The sequence below is a fragment of the Squalius cephalus genome (assembly GCF_949319135.1).
Source record: "Squalius cephalus genome assembly, chromosome: 13".
Lineage (NCBI taxonomy): Eukaryota > Metazoa > Chordata > Actinopteri > Cypriniformes > Leuciscidae > Squalius > Squalius cephalus.
In genome coordinates this window covers 17,316,734-17,329,864 of record NC_137134.1, presented here as the reverse complement: position 1 = coordinate 17,329,864, position 13,131 = coordinate 17,316,734, and the positions used below count along the sequence as shown (strand labels likewise).

Below are 13,131 nucleotides of genomic sequence, written 5' to 3'. Positions count from 1 at the left end.
GAGATGAAATTGCACTTACTTTTTCTCCTTGGGCCAAGTACCCATGAAGCTGTCCACAAATGACATTGATGTTGATCGCCTGATCTCACCTGTATAACAAACATATATAAATTATAAAGCACTGGGTGCATTTAGTACTTATATTTTGTCATAAAACACTTTGTTAGACTTTAGACTGAACTTTACCTGAGCCTGAAGTCTGTGGTTGAGGTCGGAGGGGGAGACTTAAACATAAAAAATAAAAAAATAGAAATATCAATGTAATTTTACATTTGATTTTCAGTATCTACAAACAAAGTAAAAAGCAGGAGGGGGAATTTTTCCATTAAAGATATTTTTTATATACCTTGGTCTGTCTGGACTAGGAGGTCTTTCCATGAAACTTCGCTTTGTGACTTTTGAGATGGGCACAGACGGCAGATTTTTCAGTGAAGGGGCTGGTGCTATAAATCACATGACAAATGTGTCAGTATCCAAATGTAATATGACAAATACAAATATGTAATATTTCTGTGAAAAACATTGTTATAAGTTTAGCTTACCTTCAGTGTCCAACACCTGAGGTTCAACAAATGGCGGCTTAACAACCTCAAACCACCAGAAGAGCTCAGCCATGAACACAAGATAGTTATTCTGGTAAAAAAAAAAAAGAACAATAGCTTTATTATTTCATATATATATACAATTACAAGGAGAACTTTGCAAGGTGTCCCCTAATATAATACGCTTGTATAAAACTAGTACATGCAATATTCCTCCTCTCCCACAAGATGTCTCTGCATTTCTCTAAATCCTGTTAGTTCATGAACAGACACCACCTGGAGACAAGAACATCCTTTTCCTTCCAATTTAATTGTATAGCTTATATATGAGGAATGTTAAGGAATTACATAATGTATGGTTTACATAGCTTTGTTTTTGCTTAATAGCAAATTCTATTCATCTAATAGCACAATCTTTTTGTGTTATGACCAACATCTTTGCACCAAGACTACAGAATTCATGACCTTGAATTCATCGAGGGTACCTGACATGATGAAAAATGCCTCTGATACACTATTCCCACTCAGCAGAAATTGTACCTAGCAGTTAAAAGGCACAGGGTAACAGCAGCAATTATCTGAGGCCACTCCCAGAAGACATTACCTCAGCATTTTAATTGACTTTCAACAAAGAGTCCTTGCTCTCTTTATAGGCTCGAGTAGCACTAAACCACATCTATTCCATATAACCAAATGATTAAAGCAATCCACGGCATCATTTGTTAACTGACTTTAATAATATAATAAAATTAAAGTCACTTGCTAGCAAATTAACAAAAACAACGCCACCCATTGTCAAATTATTCAAATATCCTCTAAAGTGAAATTTATATATTTTCTCATACACAACCTCATTGATTTTATGCATTGCCATAATACATCATCTACCAGCACTATTGGCAATAACTAAACAAATAAATAAAGGGGTCCACTGGTAACATTTGTATGGAGAGGCTGAAAGAGTGTCCGCGTGTCCATACCCAGATGGTATTTGGCACACGCGTCCTCTCCCCAATCTGCCTGTCCACCTACTTATTCACACATAAAGTGTGAACATATTATTAGAAGGCTTATCTATTGTTTTAGGGGACGTAAATGTTGCTTTTAATTAGGGAGGCCGATTTAAAGTGTTAATTTAGTACAATTAATTGTAAAAAAATAATATGTAAAAACCTGAATAATGCTTCCTGACACAAATACAAATTTCTTAATAACGGAATGGAAAATAATCTTTAGTGCGGTCAATCAATTAAAAATGCTAATACTAATAATATAAATTTTTTGATGTAATTAAATTATTTAATTAGAAATATACATATAACATCTTTTTACTCTACAGTTGAGAGGATAAAGAAATGAATGCGATCAGATCACAATACATTCCAGATTCAAACCGGCATCTTCTGCAGGAGCACTACATGAAGCACACGTGCAAACCGCACTGAACATTTCAACTAAAGGAAGCAGCTGGGATTAGAGTACTGACAAGAAACTGGGTCAAGGTTACAGCTCCGTGACCTGCTCTCAATTCCACTCACATCTCTGAGATCCAGCTCTGAAGTCTGGCACTGTATCAGACGCTGATCATGTCCTCTAAACAGAGGCTGTTAGGTGCAAATAAAACCCAACACAGTGTGAGATTTTGCTACCATTTGTGGAACTACAGTTTAAACAAAAAACAGGTGGGGCGTTGATTCCAGTAGCATTGCTCTCTGTTTAGGAGTTCCTAACCTCTTTATGGTTTAGTAAGTGTGGCGAGGTTTAAATCCAAATGACTGCCTTACCAAAAATTGCCTATATCTCATCATTCTCTTTCAATACCCACAACCGTTTCATCTTATGGATTTCAACACTACCGGCAGAAAAATCATACATTTTTAATGCAAAAAAACCCCAAAGGCTTCTCGGTATCCACGACTGAAAATCTTGGCTGCAGATGTTCTTTCTATCCAGTCTAGAGTCCAGACCAGAGAGGAACAAGATCAAAGACATGACAACATAACATTAGGAAAGAAAAAAACTGGTCTTCCCTTCCATCTGATCTCATCGAGAAAGTCTAGAGAGTCTGTTTTATTTTAGTAGTCTGAAGGTAAAAATCTCCAGTTTGATGTGTGTAGCTTGCAACACAAGTTTTTTCTATTTTTTAAATAATATTTTAAGATGAAAATCTCATAGAAAGGCAGTCCCTCCAGTTTTTCGCGATTCCGCGATCGCTGAATACAACGCAAAATCAACAAATTGTCGCATTTTTTTGCGATCCTGCATAATTCCTAATTTAACCGCAAAATAATCACAAAAATGAAAAAGACCTCACAACATTAAATTATAATCACCCAATTGAAAAATCTCTAGTTTAATTAAAGTTTCAATGCATTTTACGTGGATACATATGTTGCGCACGCGTGATGTCTGTGAGCGGTCTGTCAGAAACATGGCGAAAGAAAATTTCTCACCTGCCCTCTCACATAAGCGCCAAGGAGCGGGCTAAGCAATATCCTGATATATTGCACGAGAGCATGCACGAGAGTGGGGGTAAATTGTTTTGTGTTGACCGAGTGACTGCCTGACTGCAGTGTGTGTGTGTGTGTGTGTGTGTGTGTGTGTGCGTGTGTGTGTCTGACTGCGTGTCACCGCCTGTCAGCGTAAATTCTCTTTATAGCGCTTGAACAAATACACATAGCAACAATTACTTAAAAATATTCATCTTGGCGAGTATTTACGTAAAACTATCTGTAATAACTGATTGGGACGTTTGTCATTACTGCAGTAGGTCTTAAAGTGACAGTAACCTAATTTACCTGCTGTTGTCAGTGTTGTTAATGTTAATCAAGCAACAACAATAGCTACAGCACAAAAAAAAAATAAAAAACTAAATTATCCACTGTTTGTAACTGTATCCTTGTATTTATTTGCCCTGTTTTGTTTCTTTTTGTTATTTGTTCCTGTGTTCTTATTTCATTACTGAGTGTTTACTTGATTATTTAAATCATTTCTTGGATGTTCCTGGTTGGGCCCATAGGTTGTTTTAAAAGTTAATTTGATGAGAATTTGATTAGACCAAAATAAACAAGCTTTATGCATTTTGTTTGTGATTTATGTCATGTATGACTATTGTGCATCTGACATAATACTTTTATGGTAAATGTGATGTCCTAATTATAAAATATAAAAATCGCAAATTTTTTCGCAAATTTCTGGAAATTACCACCACAAAATCAGTCATTTTGATCGCAAAAATCACACAAAAAAATCGTGAAATCCTGGAGGGACTGGAAAGGTACATTATAAAAGCAAAAACATGTTCTAGGCTTCTTTGGCTTAGCTTATCAAAAAAACCATTCTTCCTATTAGAGATTCACCAATGTATCAGCCAATAAACGGTATCGGTTAAAGCAATTATTTTCACTAATCAATGAGCCGGGCCGATTATATCCTGTCAATCAAAAGGGGGCAGAAAAATGTGTTCAGACTGCAACTGATACAGTGTGTGAAGAAAATCTCTCTTGTGTTGAATTTAGGGCAAGTTAACGCGACAATAACGCATTTACAGTAAAAAAAAAAAAGCCAGGGTTGCCAGATCTGCAGTTTTTCCCTACACTAAACATTATTTGTAGCATGCCTCCCATCCAACAATCGCAAAGAGCTTTGTGCTTTGTTACTTCTGATAATAAACAAAGCTTCAGCTTTCAAATTCTGTCCATTTTATCAGGACATTCAAATAATAAATGGTGTTTTGACTTTCTTAAATGGGACATGACAGATCGGGGAGTCATTTCTTCTACTTTAATATAGCTAAAAAAAAACAATGCATGAACATCATAAGGTATGTTGAAAGACACAGTACAACTTACCAAAATAAATCACGTCTCATGTAATCGCTTAATCAGTGTCTTAAACGCGGAAAGACATGCTTGTAAACAATGTGTCACTTAAAGTTGCATTTACCTCAGAAAAGTTATCCGATTTTCACAGTTCGTTAGCTTGCTATATAAAAACACTAGAGGAGAGCTTATTTACTGCTAATGATATGTATGCTTGAATACATTAGTCATGAAGACAAGTGTTTATAACTACCTTATGTGTAACTGAGTTGTTTAAAAATATGTATTGGTACATCTCTACTTCCTATTTTTTTTTTTATGTGATTTTGTTGCTCTTTTAGTCAATAGCACTAGTCTTTAGAGAATCTTCCTCCATAGGGAGGCTTGTTTAAGCACCACCGTTTAAAGGCACGCCTTATGCTTTTGGGTTTTAAACAGGAATAAAGCCAACTCCCACGGGTGGCACTTGCGCTATTGCTAAAAAGGCTCAAAATAACAGCATCCCACCAATCACATATGTTGTGCCCTAAGAAATTTGACAAACTTGGACCCGCAGTTGTAACATATCAACCAGTGAAATTTGAAGGCAATGAACTTCTACTATGGCATCAGGGTGTAAAACGCTCCCTAACTGAAACCAAATCTGGATGTAATTTGTCTCTGAAGACTTACTTTGATGGAAGAATGAGCGTAGAGCATGTCCTCCAGATTGAAGTGGCAGCAGTGGTTCAAATGCTCCTTGCAGAAGTCCTGGATGAGCTTAAGGTTGTACAGACTGTCTGCCAGTGACATGGTTTCCTTCAGAAAAATGTCTGTAAATCAAAAACAATTCAAAGTGCTACATTAACCAGGCACTCCTCAATGAGACAGATCATCTGGCCTATTTGTCAGATTCTCCAAGGGCTCAACCAATCACAGAGAGGCCCATTAATCATGGAGTCTAAATGACAGTCATGTGATTCAGCCTTTGGAGATAAATCTAATTGCGTCCATCATTTGATTTCACAGCTAGGTGGAGAAACAGTTCTAGTCCTCTTCATCACTGCGATTAGATTAACAGTAAATTCAAGATGATTAAAGTCACAAAAAAAGTTCAGGATTTCTAAACGAGTAGTTGTAGACTATTGTATTCACTAATTCAAAGCACAGTGAAACTTGTAAAATGGCTGAAATCGATTTACAGCATGTTAAAACAACATTCAAAACACTTTTATTTTAAAGTGAAACTGAAATATTTAGTGGTAAATAACGCTTGCATAAAGAATAAACAGAATATAAATAGAATAAATGGCAAATAGAAAATTGTAATCCAAATAAAATATTGTGAAAAATATAAACATAATATAATCCTATACTATAAATAATATTTTGAATTAAACAACAACAACAACAACATATTATTAACACATGTAGTATTAGTACATTTATATTTTTTCACAGTATTTTTCTAGATTTAAATGTTTGTATGGTTTTGTTATGAAATGTTTACAAAAGCATTTGTCTGGGCTCCAACAACTGAAAATATATAATATTTGTATATAATATATTTATAGTAATACTATAATGTTTTATTTCATAATATAAAAATAATACATTTGACTATTGCATAATGCATGATATTTAAATAATAAAATTGTAGAAAAAATGAATATAATACTATATTAATGGTATGATTTTTATTTTATAATATAAAACATTTTAAAATAATACACAATATTATTGTATTTTTTAATGCAGTGGTAGAAAAAATATTTGTCTATCGTATAATGTTTAAAAAATATTGTGATAAAACTTTTTATAATACAAATATATAATCCATCCCCATTTACATTTTTATGATATGCAATTAAACCTGAATTGTGCATATCTGGTGCATCCTTACTGTGTATAATAGACTATGTACATTTAATAAGAAAGTAAATAGGGTTAATTTTATATATTAATAATTGTAATTATTATTTTTCTATATATCCTAGTCATCCAAGTATTCATTACTCCAATGAGCTCATTGTTTCTGCCCTAAATTATACACAGTTAAATGCTAACAGCGTGATTTGTATATGTACATTTCTGAAATATATAACTTGGACACGGCTACCTCTGATAACAGATCACTCTAAATTGTAATGAAGCTGCTTTGAAACAATATGTATTGTGAAAAACGCTATATAAATAAATGTGAATTGAATTGAACATGTGATTTACCCATGGTCTTCAACAGCCTCCACACACTATTCCCTCTGAACCTTGCATATTATTTAGCGCACAGTAATGTTGCGTGTTTTGGCAGGTGGCCGTACCTCCGAGGCTGATGATGGCGGGGCAGTAGAAGTGCAGCAGGGCGGCGAGGGCACAGCCATCTGTGCTGTCCTTCAGGAGGTTGTCCACCGGGGGGATCCAGGGAACCGTCCTGGGCAGAGCCTGCTCCTTCCTATAACGGGCCTGGAGCAAATAGACATACACAAATGACTCAGTAAGGTAAAATGAATCGGATAAACCACAGGCATTGAACATTTATTTGAAAGTTCATGATGGCCTACTCAACAATTTCCTAATGAATGGAAAAGTACTGAAAATACAACATGCGATGGGAACTTTAACTAACAGAAGTGACATTTAAATGAAAAATAAATACCTGCATGGCAACATGACATCTATTTTATACGCAGCCTAATATAAATATGTTTATGCCAACAGTTTATTGCGTGGTTAATGAAGCTGAAGACAATGGGAAAGCGTCGTCATGGCAACAAAAGCATGATGGGACCACGAGATGGAAAAAGCCTGGATGAAATAATGCATTTCACAATTACACTTACGGGAACCAGCTTCATATACCACTTGGTTGGAGACTTCAGCCAGTCAAAGAATGAATGAGAGAGAAAGACAGAGCAGTCACATCAGCAAGCAGAGGTTATTTAACGCAATCAGCTGTTTACGTCCCATATCAGATTAACCGTGACGATCCCTTCATTACTACAAACAAGATCAGCAGACAAATAATGCAACCCTTGAAACTTGAGGGGTTTACTTACTTTTTCACAACACAAATAATAAGACAGACAGACAGATAGACAGATAGACAGATAGACAGATAGATAGATAGATAGATAGATAGATAGATAGATAGATAGATAGATAGATAGATAGAGATCAAACGACCAAAAAAGGTTTGCTTGTCGCTGTCACGGCTGGTTAAGACACAGTGTACTGGTTCTCGCCATGTTCTTAGTTTTCAGTTTTAAGCTTCTCTCTACTTTTTTAAGACTTAAAAGACTGGGAAAAACAGTATCATCAAAAGCACGGCAAAATATCTTTAGGGGTTCAAACTGAAGAAGAGCAAAACTCATACTCTCTGATCTAAGAGACATTAAACCCCGTGAATCACAATATGAATGCATTTTTAGTACCCAAGATGCCCTAAGAAGTCTGCAAAGTTACAGGATTAGTCTTATGCCAGGGGATTATGTCTAGAAACAAGTGTGTAGTTTGAGACCTTAAAGAAAGAAAAACAGGGCAAGTCTATAGTATATATAATGAATTATACTATACTATACTATACTATACTATGTGTATGCAGAGGTGCAATCCGCTGGTGTGTTTGTGTGTCAGTCTGGGCGCTTCATGCCATGCTGGCTGTTTCAGGATGTTTATAGTGTTGTGTAACCGCCTGACATTCCTCCTCGGCACTGATTGTGTCCTCTCAAACACACACATGCTAGTGCGCAGCGCCTGTGAGAACTGACTGCTCTCATTAGCGTCAGATGCCTAGCCCAGAGACGACCTCAGGACAGGGTGGGCCGAACTCTGTCAGACGCCCGGCACAGCAATGTGTGTGATGACTCTGCACTTCATACGTCAGATTATGACATTAAAGACGGAATTAAGGGGGACAATAACCAAATGCTGCAAAAGTAGCACTGGGAAGTTAGTGGAGGCTTGCAGTGTCTCTGGTTTAAGCAAGGACACAGTGTACATAAATGTAGCATTCCCTCAGAGAGAAGGTAAAACCAGGTGAGACCGACGTCATCCCGCCGCGTGCGCCAAATATACTGTCAAAGCGGGACAGGAAGATGAAATGCGAAGCGTTAAAACATGAATCAGCAAAGATTTTGCTCTTACATCAGCCTGGCAGAACGTCCACATCGGGACACTGCACGCCGCAGGACTGTGATTCAGCAAAGTCAGAATTACCCTCACGCAGCAACATGTTACAAAACACGACAACACGACTGATGATATCCGTCACGTCCTGTGAACTCAGGTCAACTTTGCGAACTCTTACACGGGAGAACCTGAGGCAGCTTTTATATAAAATCTGAACAGACTAACATCCATCCATGTGGTTTAAAATACCTAAGTATAGTAATTTGTTGGTCTGACAATATATTTGAATATTTATGATATATATTTAGTGAAAAATTTGACTTTTTGATTAATTTGCACAAATTTTAAACGGTCTTTTAAACGGTCTATTTCAATGAATCAGTTTACAGTCAAAACACTGATTCAACAGATTCCTTACATAATTATTGTCAAAAAAGTCTAAAGTGCTGACATGACATTTTTACTGCTTTATAATGTTTTTGGATAAATAAATAAATATATATATATATATAAGTCATATATAAAAGTCATATATATATATATATAATTAAATGTAAAAAAAATGTACAAATATATTAATATTATTTGTTTAAATTACTATAGCGAAAAACATCCAGGGCAGATAAATTTGCCCATTAAACAAGATATATAGCGAAATATCATTTAAAGGCTGAAAAAATACTGAGATATTAATTTTGTTTTGGCTCTAAATGTTGGTATGATAACATTAATGAAAACAAATATTTAGGTAATGAGTATTCACAAATCATTTGCATTCTTTTTATGTTCAATATTGTGAAGCAACATTGTATTTAAGTCATTTAACCTTGTATTCCACAGTACCGTATTCAAGTGTATCAGAATACATGAATTCTAGAATAATCTGTACAAGCATGTGAGTTTTGAGGCATAAAAAAAAAGATTGGCAGAACGTTGTTCTAAGCAGATTTCAGAGATGTACAAGTGCTCATTATAACAAAAATCCATCTTATGTCTAGCACTTTTTGTATCTTCCTCCTACAGATGAAAGTGACATGAATCATCGCTGGTTTTCAGCAAGAACAGGAAGTGCACACTTACCTTTGGATTCTCGACCGGCTCTGCGTTCTGCGCCTCCATCCTCCTTTGCTCCTGACTTACGATTTCCTTCAAGTATTCGTTCACCTTGAAAATAAGTAAAACTTGAGCTTCTATATATTAGTTTTCAAAACAAACACAACGGAAAATAAATGATTGTTAAATTATTTAAATATTAACTTAAAATCTCAGGGTGCTTCAAGTAAATATGTATATGTATTATAAAGGTGTTCAGCTGACAAAAAAGTTTAGGAATCCCTATATTATATTATATTATTAATGATATCATTAAAATGTAAACAATAATTTGGGGTAAATTGGGGTAATTGTTTAATAATTGCATTATTAAATGGAGATATTGTCGTAGATTTGTAGTATATATTCAAATGTTGTATTGTGTATGGCAACATAAATCAACAATAAGAACAACAAAAGGAAGAGAAATGTCCTTGCAGTCTCTCATAGTTTGCTCGTGGTCTGTTTAGCATGTGTGTGTACATTTGAGGTAATGTCTTGATTTAGGCTGCCTGTACAGGGAATGTTAACATGAGTCGTCCCGTCACCGACACTCAAAGATGCCCTCAGAAATGATACGCGCCAATGAGGAAATATTCAGTGTGCCAGTATTCAAATGCAACAATACTCCAACTGTGTTATTATTAAGATGATGATCAGGCACAGTTATAGATAAGTTTAGGACATTAAGACCTTATTCATCCAGCTGGTGACCGCATCCTCTGTGTCATAGGGCACATCTCCGTCTGGGTAGTCGGTGGAGTATTGCTGCATGCACGCCATCACCTTCTCCACGCTCACCGTCTCCACTGTGTATGCCATCATCAGCGTGTCGATCATGGCCAAGTGGGCGCTCTGTGAACCAAAATCAATAAAAGATTGTTAAAAACTGACACAGGCCCATTCTCCCGAATACACATACTGACAATTGTCCCTCTCTCAGTTGGCAGCTAGTCATTCCTCTCTGGAGTTTGTTGCCCTGGAAACGACAGTATCCGTCCCCTGTTGCTCGACCCAATTAGAGATAATCTTCCCTGAGATAGGACAGTCGCTCCTGCTCTTTCTTGGGGGCCCATCCTCTCTCAACATTATTAATATAATATCCTTTACATGACGAGTGAAAATGACAGGTATGTAGATTCTAAAGAGTTGAATGATTCCTTAGTGGTATTTAATGAGTAATCTGTATGGTTTGATTCACATTAGAGACACTGGTTTGGGAAGCGAACTTACACTGAGTTTTTAATTCGCTTAAATGAATGAGTCATTCGATCTGGATTGAAACTAAACTTCTTGTGCTGTAGGTTTATGATTCACTTTAAGGTACCAGCTCATAAAGGTGCGTCACATTAACAACATTTCGGCGGCATTTTGTGACAAAAAAGGTCCATTGTAGGGCTGCACGATATTGAAGAAAATGCGATACGCGATATCTAATTAAATAATGCGATATTCGATACGATAATGCTTAAAGTATGTAAAATAAACTTAAATTATCTTTAAAATTATATAACCTACATACGTGTTTCACATTCTTTTTTTGACAAGAAAACATCCCTACAACTTCTGAAAGTGAACAGCAGTGTTTTACTGTAGCATAAGAAGTGTTATTTTAAAGCTACACTGTGTCATTTTTTAAGTGTATTCTTAGTGAAAAACACTTTGTTCTTTCAAAATGATATGTGCTCATTAATGTGTAATTACTTCTACCAACTAATCAAGTATTCTCGTAAGCGTAGAATCTGCCGTTTAGAATACATACGAGCGAATCGCTCAAATGGCGGCAGCCATGTTGCGCCTCCATCTTGAAAATACATTAGCCAAAGAGGGACATACCTGGAAATTCAAGCTTCGCCTTTCGCGTTTTGACACTCAGTGGCACCGTGACGAATGCGAGGGGGAGATTACTCGCGACTGCCGGCAGATTTGAAATAATACGGCCACAGTAGGAGTCAAAACGCCCTCGGAATGGGAGGGGCTAGAAAGTAACATTCAGTTGGTAGTCATAAACAATTTCACCGCTAGATGGGAGAAAATCCTACACAGTGTAGCTTTAACATCAGTGAAAACCACGGGGTTTAGGGTTTCAGGTAAGCCTACATTATGTTTATTTAACAACAGAACATTATTAAAGCTACAAAAGTTATTCAGCCAAGAGCAGTGAATGATTTTGTCTTTATCTTTTGTTCATGACCCATATTATTGCAAGCTGTTGCGATATGCATATTGCGATATATACATTTGCGATATTTCGATATATTGTGCAGCCCTAGTCCACTGTCTATTGATAGTGATGCAAGTCACTTTCAAACCAAGCGGCTTCCTGTCGGGTCAGCGCAGCAAATCCATGTGAAGCAACTTCAACCCAACTAGAAATCTGCATGGAGAAATCTTTCCTCAGTCCTTAGTCCTCATCGGCAGAAGAACGCACTTGCGAGAACCGGTAACATAAAGATGTAAAGATGGTAAGTGTGCTTACTCACAGTGTCTAATAACACTATCGACATTGCCCTCAATTTATCCATTTAAAATAAACAAGCAAAACAACGGATCTTCTCCACGGTCACCATGTCCTCTGGGTACAAGCAAATGAATAATGAACCCCCCATCTCGACCACAAATTGAAATGTGGCTGTCTTATTAAAAGTGTTCAAAGAGAGACAAGACACTCTAGGAGGATATTGATTTGGTTTCAGTGAAAGCAAACCTCAGTGAAATGACTGGTGGGTAAACACTGAATCAGAAAACATCGCAAGAAGAGTTGAGCTAATAAACAGTGTTCACGTGACTATAGTACCAGCTGACTGACTGAGTAAGTAAGAAAAAATTCACAACACATTTATCATTATTTCATTTACAGCATAGGCTATTTATCATTGTATATGCAGATTACTTTTAATGCAGATGTTATACATTTCTAAGCGCTGCTCTTTTTGCTGCCTGGGAAACGTTCTGGCCTTTCGCTGTAAATCTGAGCGCTCGTTCAGCTGAACGGGTAGTTCAGAATGCCACAGCGCAGCTTTTCTGTCACATCAGATGAGTATGAACGCGGTTAGATGGAAAGATTCACTCTGATGGTCCCCAGTGTCACTGAGTTATGCTGTTCAGTCAGCGATTTTTCTCACTTGAGTGGGTCTGATTTCCTCTCCGCATGAGCTGTGACACTCCCACGTCTCATCGCAGGAAAAACAGAAGACGGTCTGTTGCATAAGAGCTGGGCTTCTCGTTTAAGCGGATTACACTTATAAATCCTTTTACTGATTCAACTTTTGAATGGGTGTTAATGGTCAGATTGTGTGTAATGATTTGACTTGAGAAAAAGTCTGTTCATAATAGCTTCAAAACAGATCAATAGCTCAATGGTTTATTAATTTTTGGGCTTTTTTATGATGACAGCAAGATAGGGAATGAGATTGACAGATGTTGCAGGTTGGATTTGAACCTGTGTTTCTTATGTGAGCACCAAACGTGTCTGAAGTCAAATTTACCCATGAAGTGTTTTCTTCTGTACTAATAACTTCCCACAGAAAGTATTTTCAAATCATGCATTTATAATCATGTTCCCGTTG

At 36.5% G+C, this 13,131-nt stretch overlaps 1 protein-coding gene across 3 annotated transcripts in view; it reads right to left on the bottom strand.

The window, feature by feature from the left end:
• Window positions 1–13,131, bottom strand: part of camsap2a (calmodulin regulated spectrin-associated protein family, member 2a) — a 40,489-nt gene that overhangs the window by 8,252 nt on the left and 19,106 nt on the right. For 2 of the 3 annotated variants that reach the window (XM_079890028.1, XM_079890030.1), the window contains 9 exons: window positions 10,256–10,417; window positions 9,551–9,634; window positions 7,183–7,215; window positions 6,664–6,805; window positions 5,036–5,175; window positions 543–633; window positions 347–443; window positions 187–224; window positions 20–89 (listed from right to left, as the gene is read on the bottom strand). In XM_079890028.1, coding sequence (XP_079746154.1) covers window positions 20–89; window positions 187–224; window positions 347–443; window positions 543–633; window positions 5,036–5,175; window positions 6,664–6,805; window positions 7,183–7,215; window positions 9,551–9,634; window positions 10,256–10,417 — 857 coding nt within the window. The remainder of the gene's footprint in view (window positions 1–19; window positions 90–186; window positions 225–346; window positions 444–542; window positions 634–5,035; window positions 5,176–6,663; window positions 6,806–7,182; window positions 7,216–9,550; window positions 9,635–10,255; window positions 10,418–13,131) is intronic. The other variant, XM_079890029.1, reaches the window with a different exon arrangement.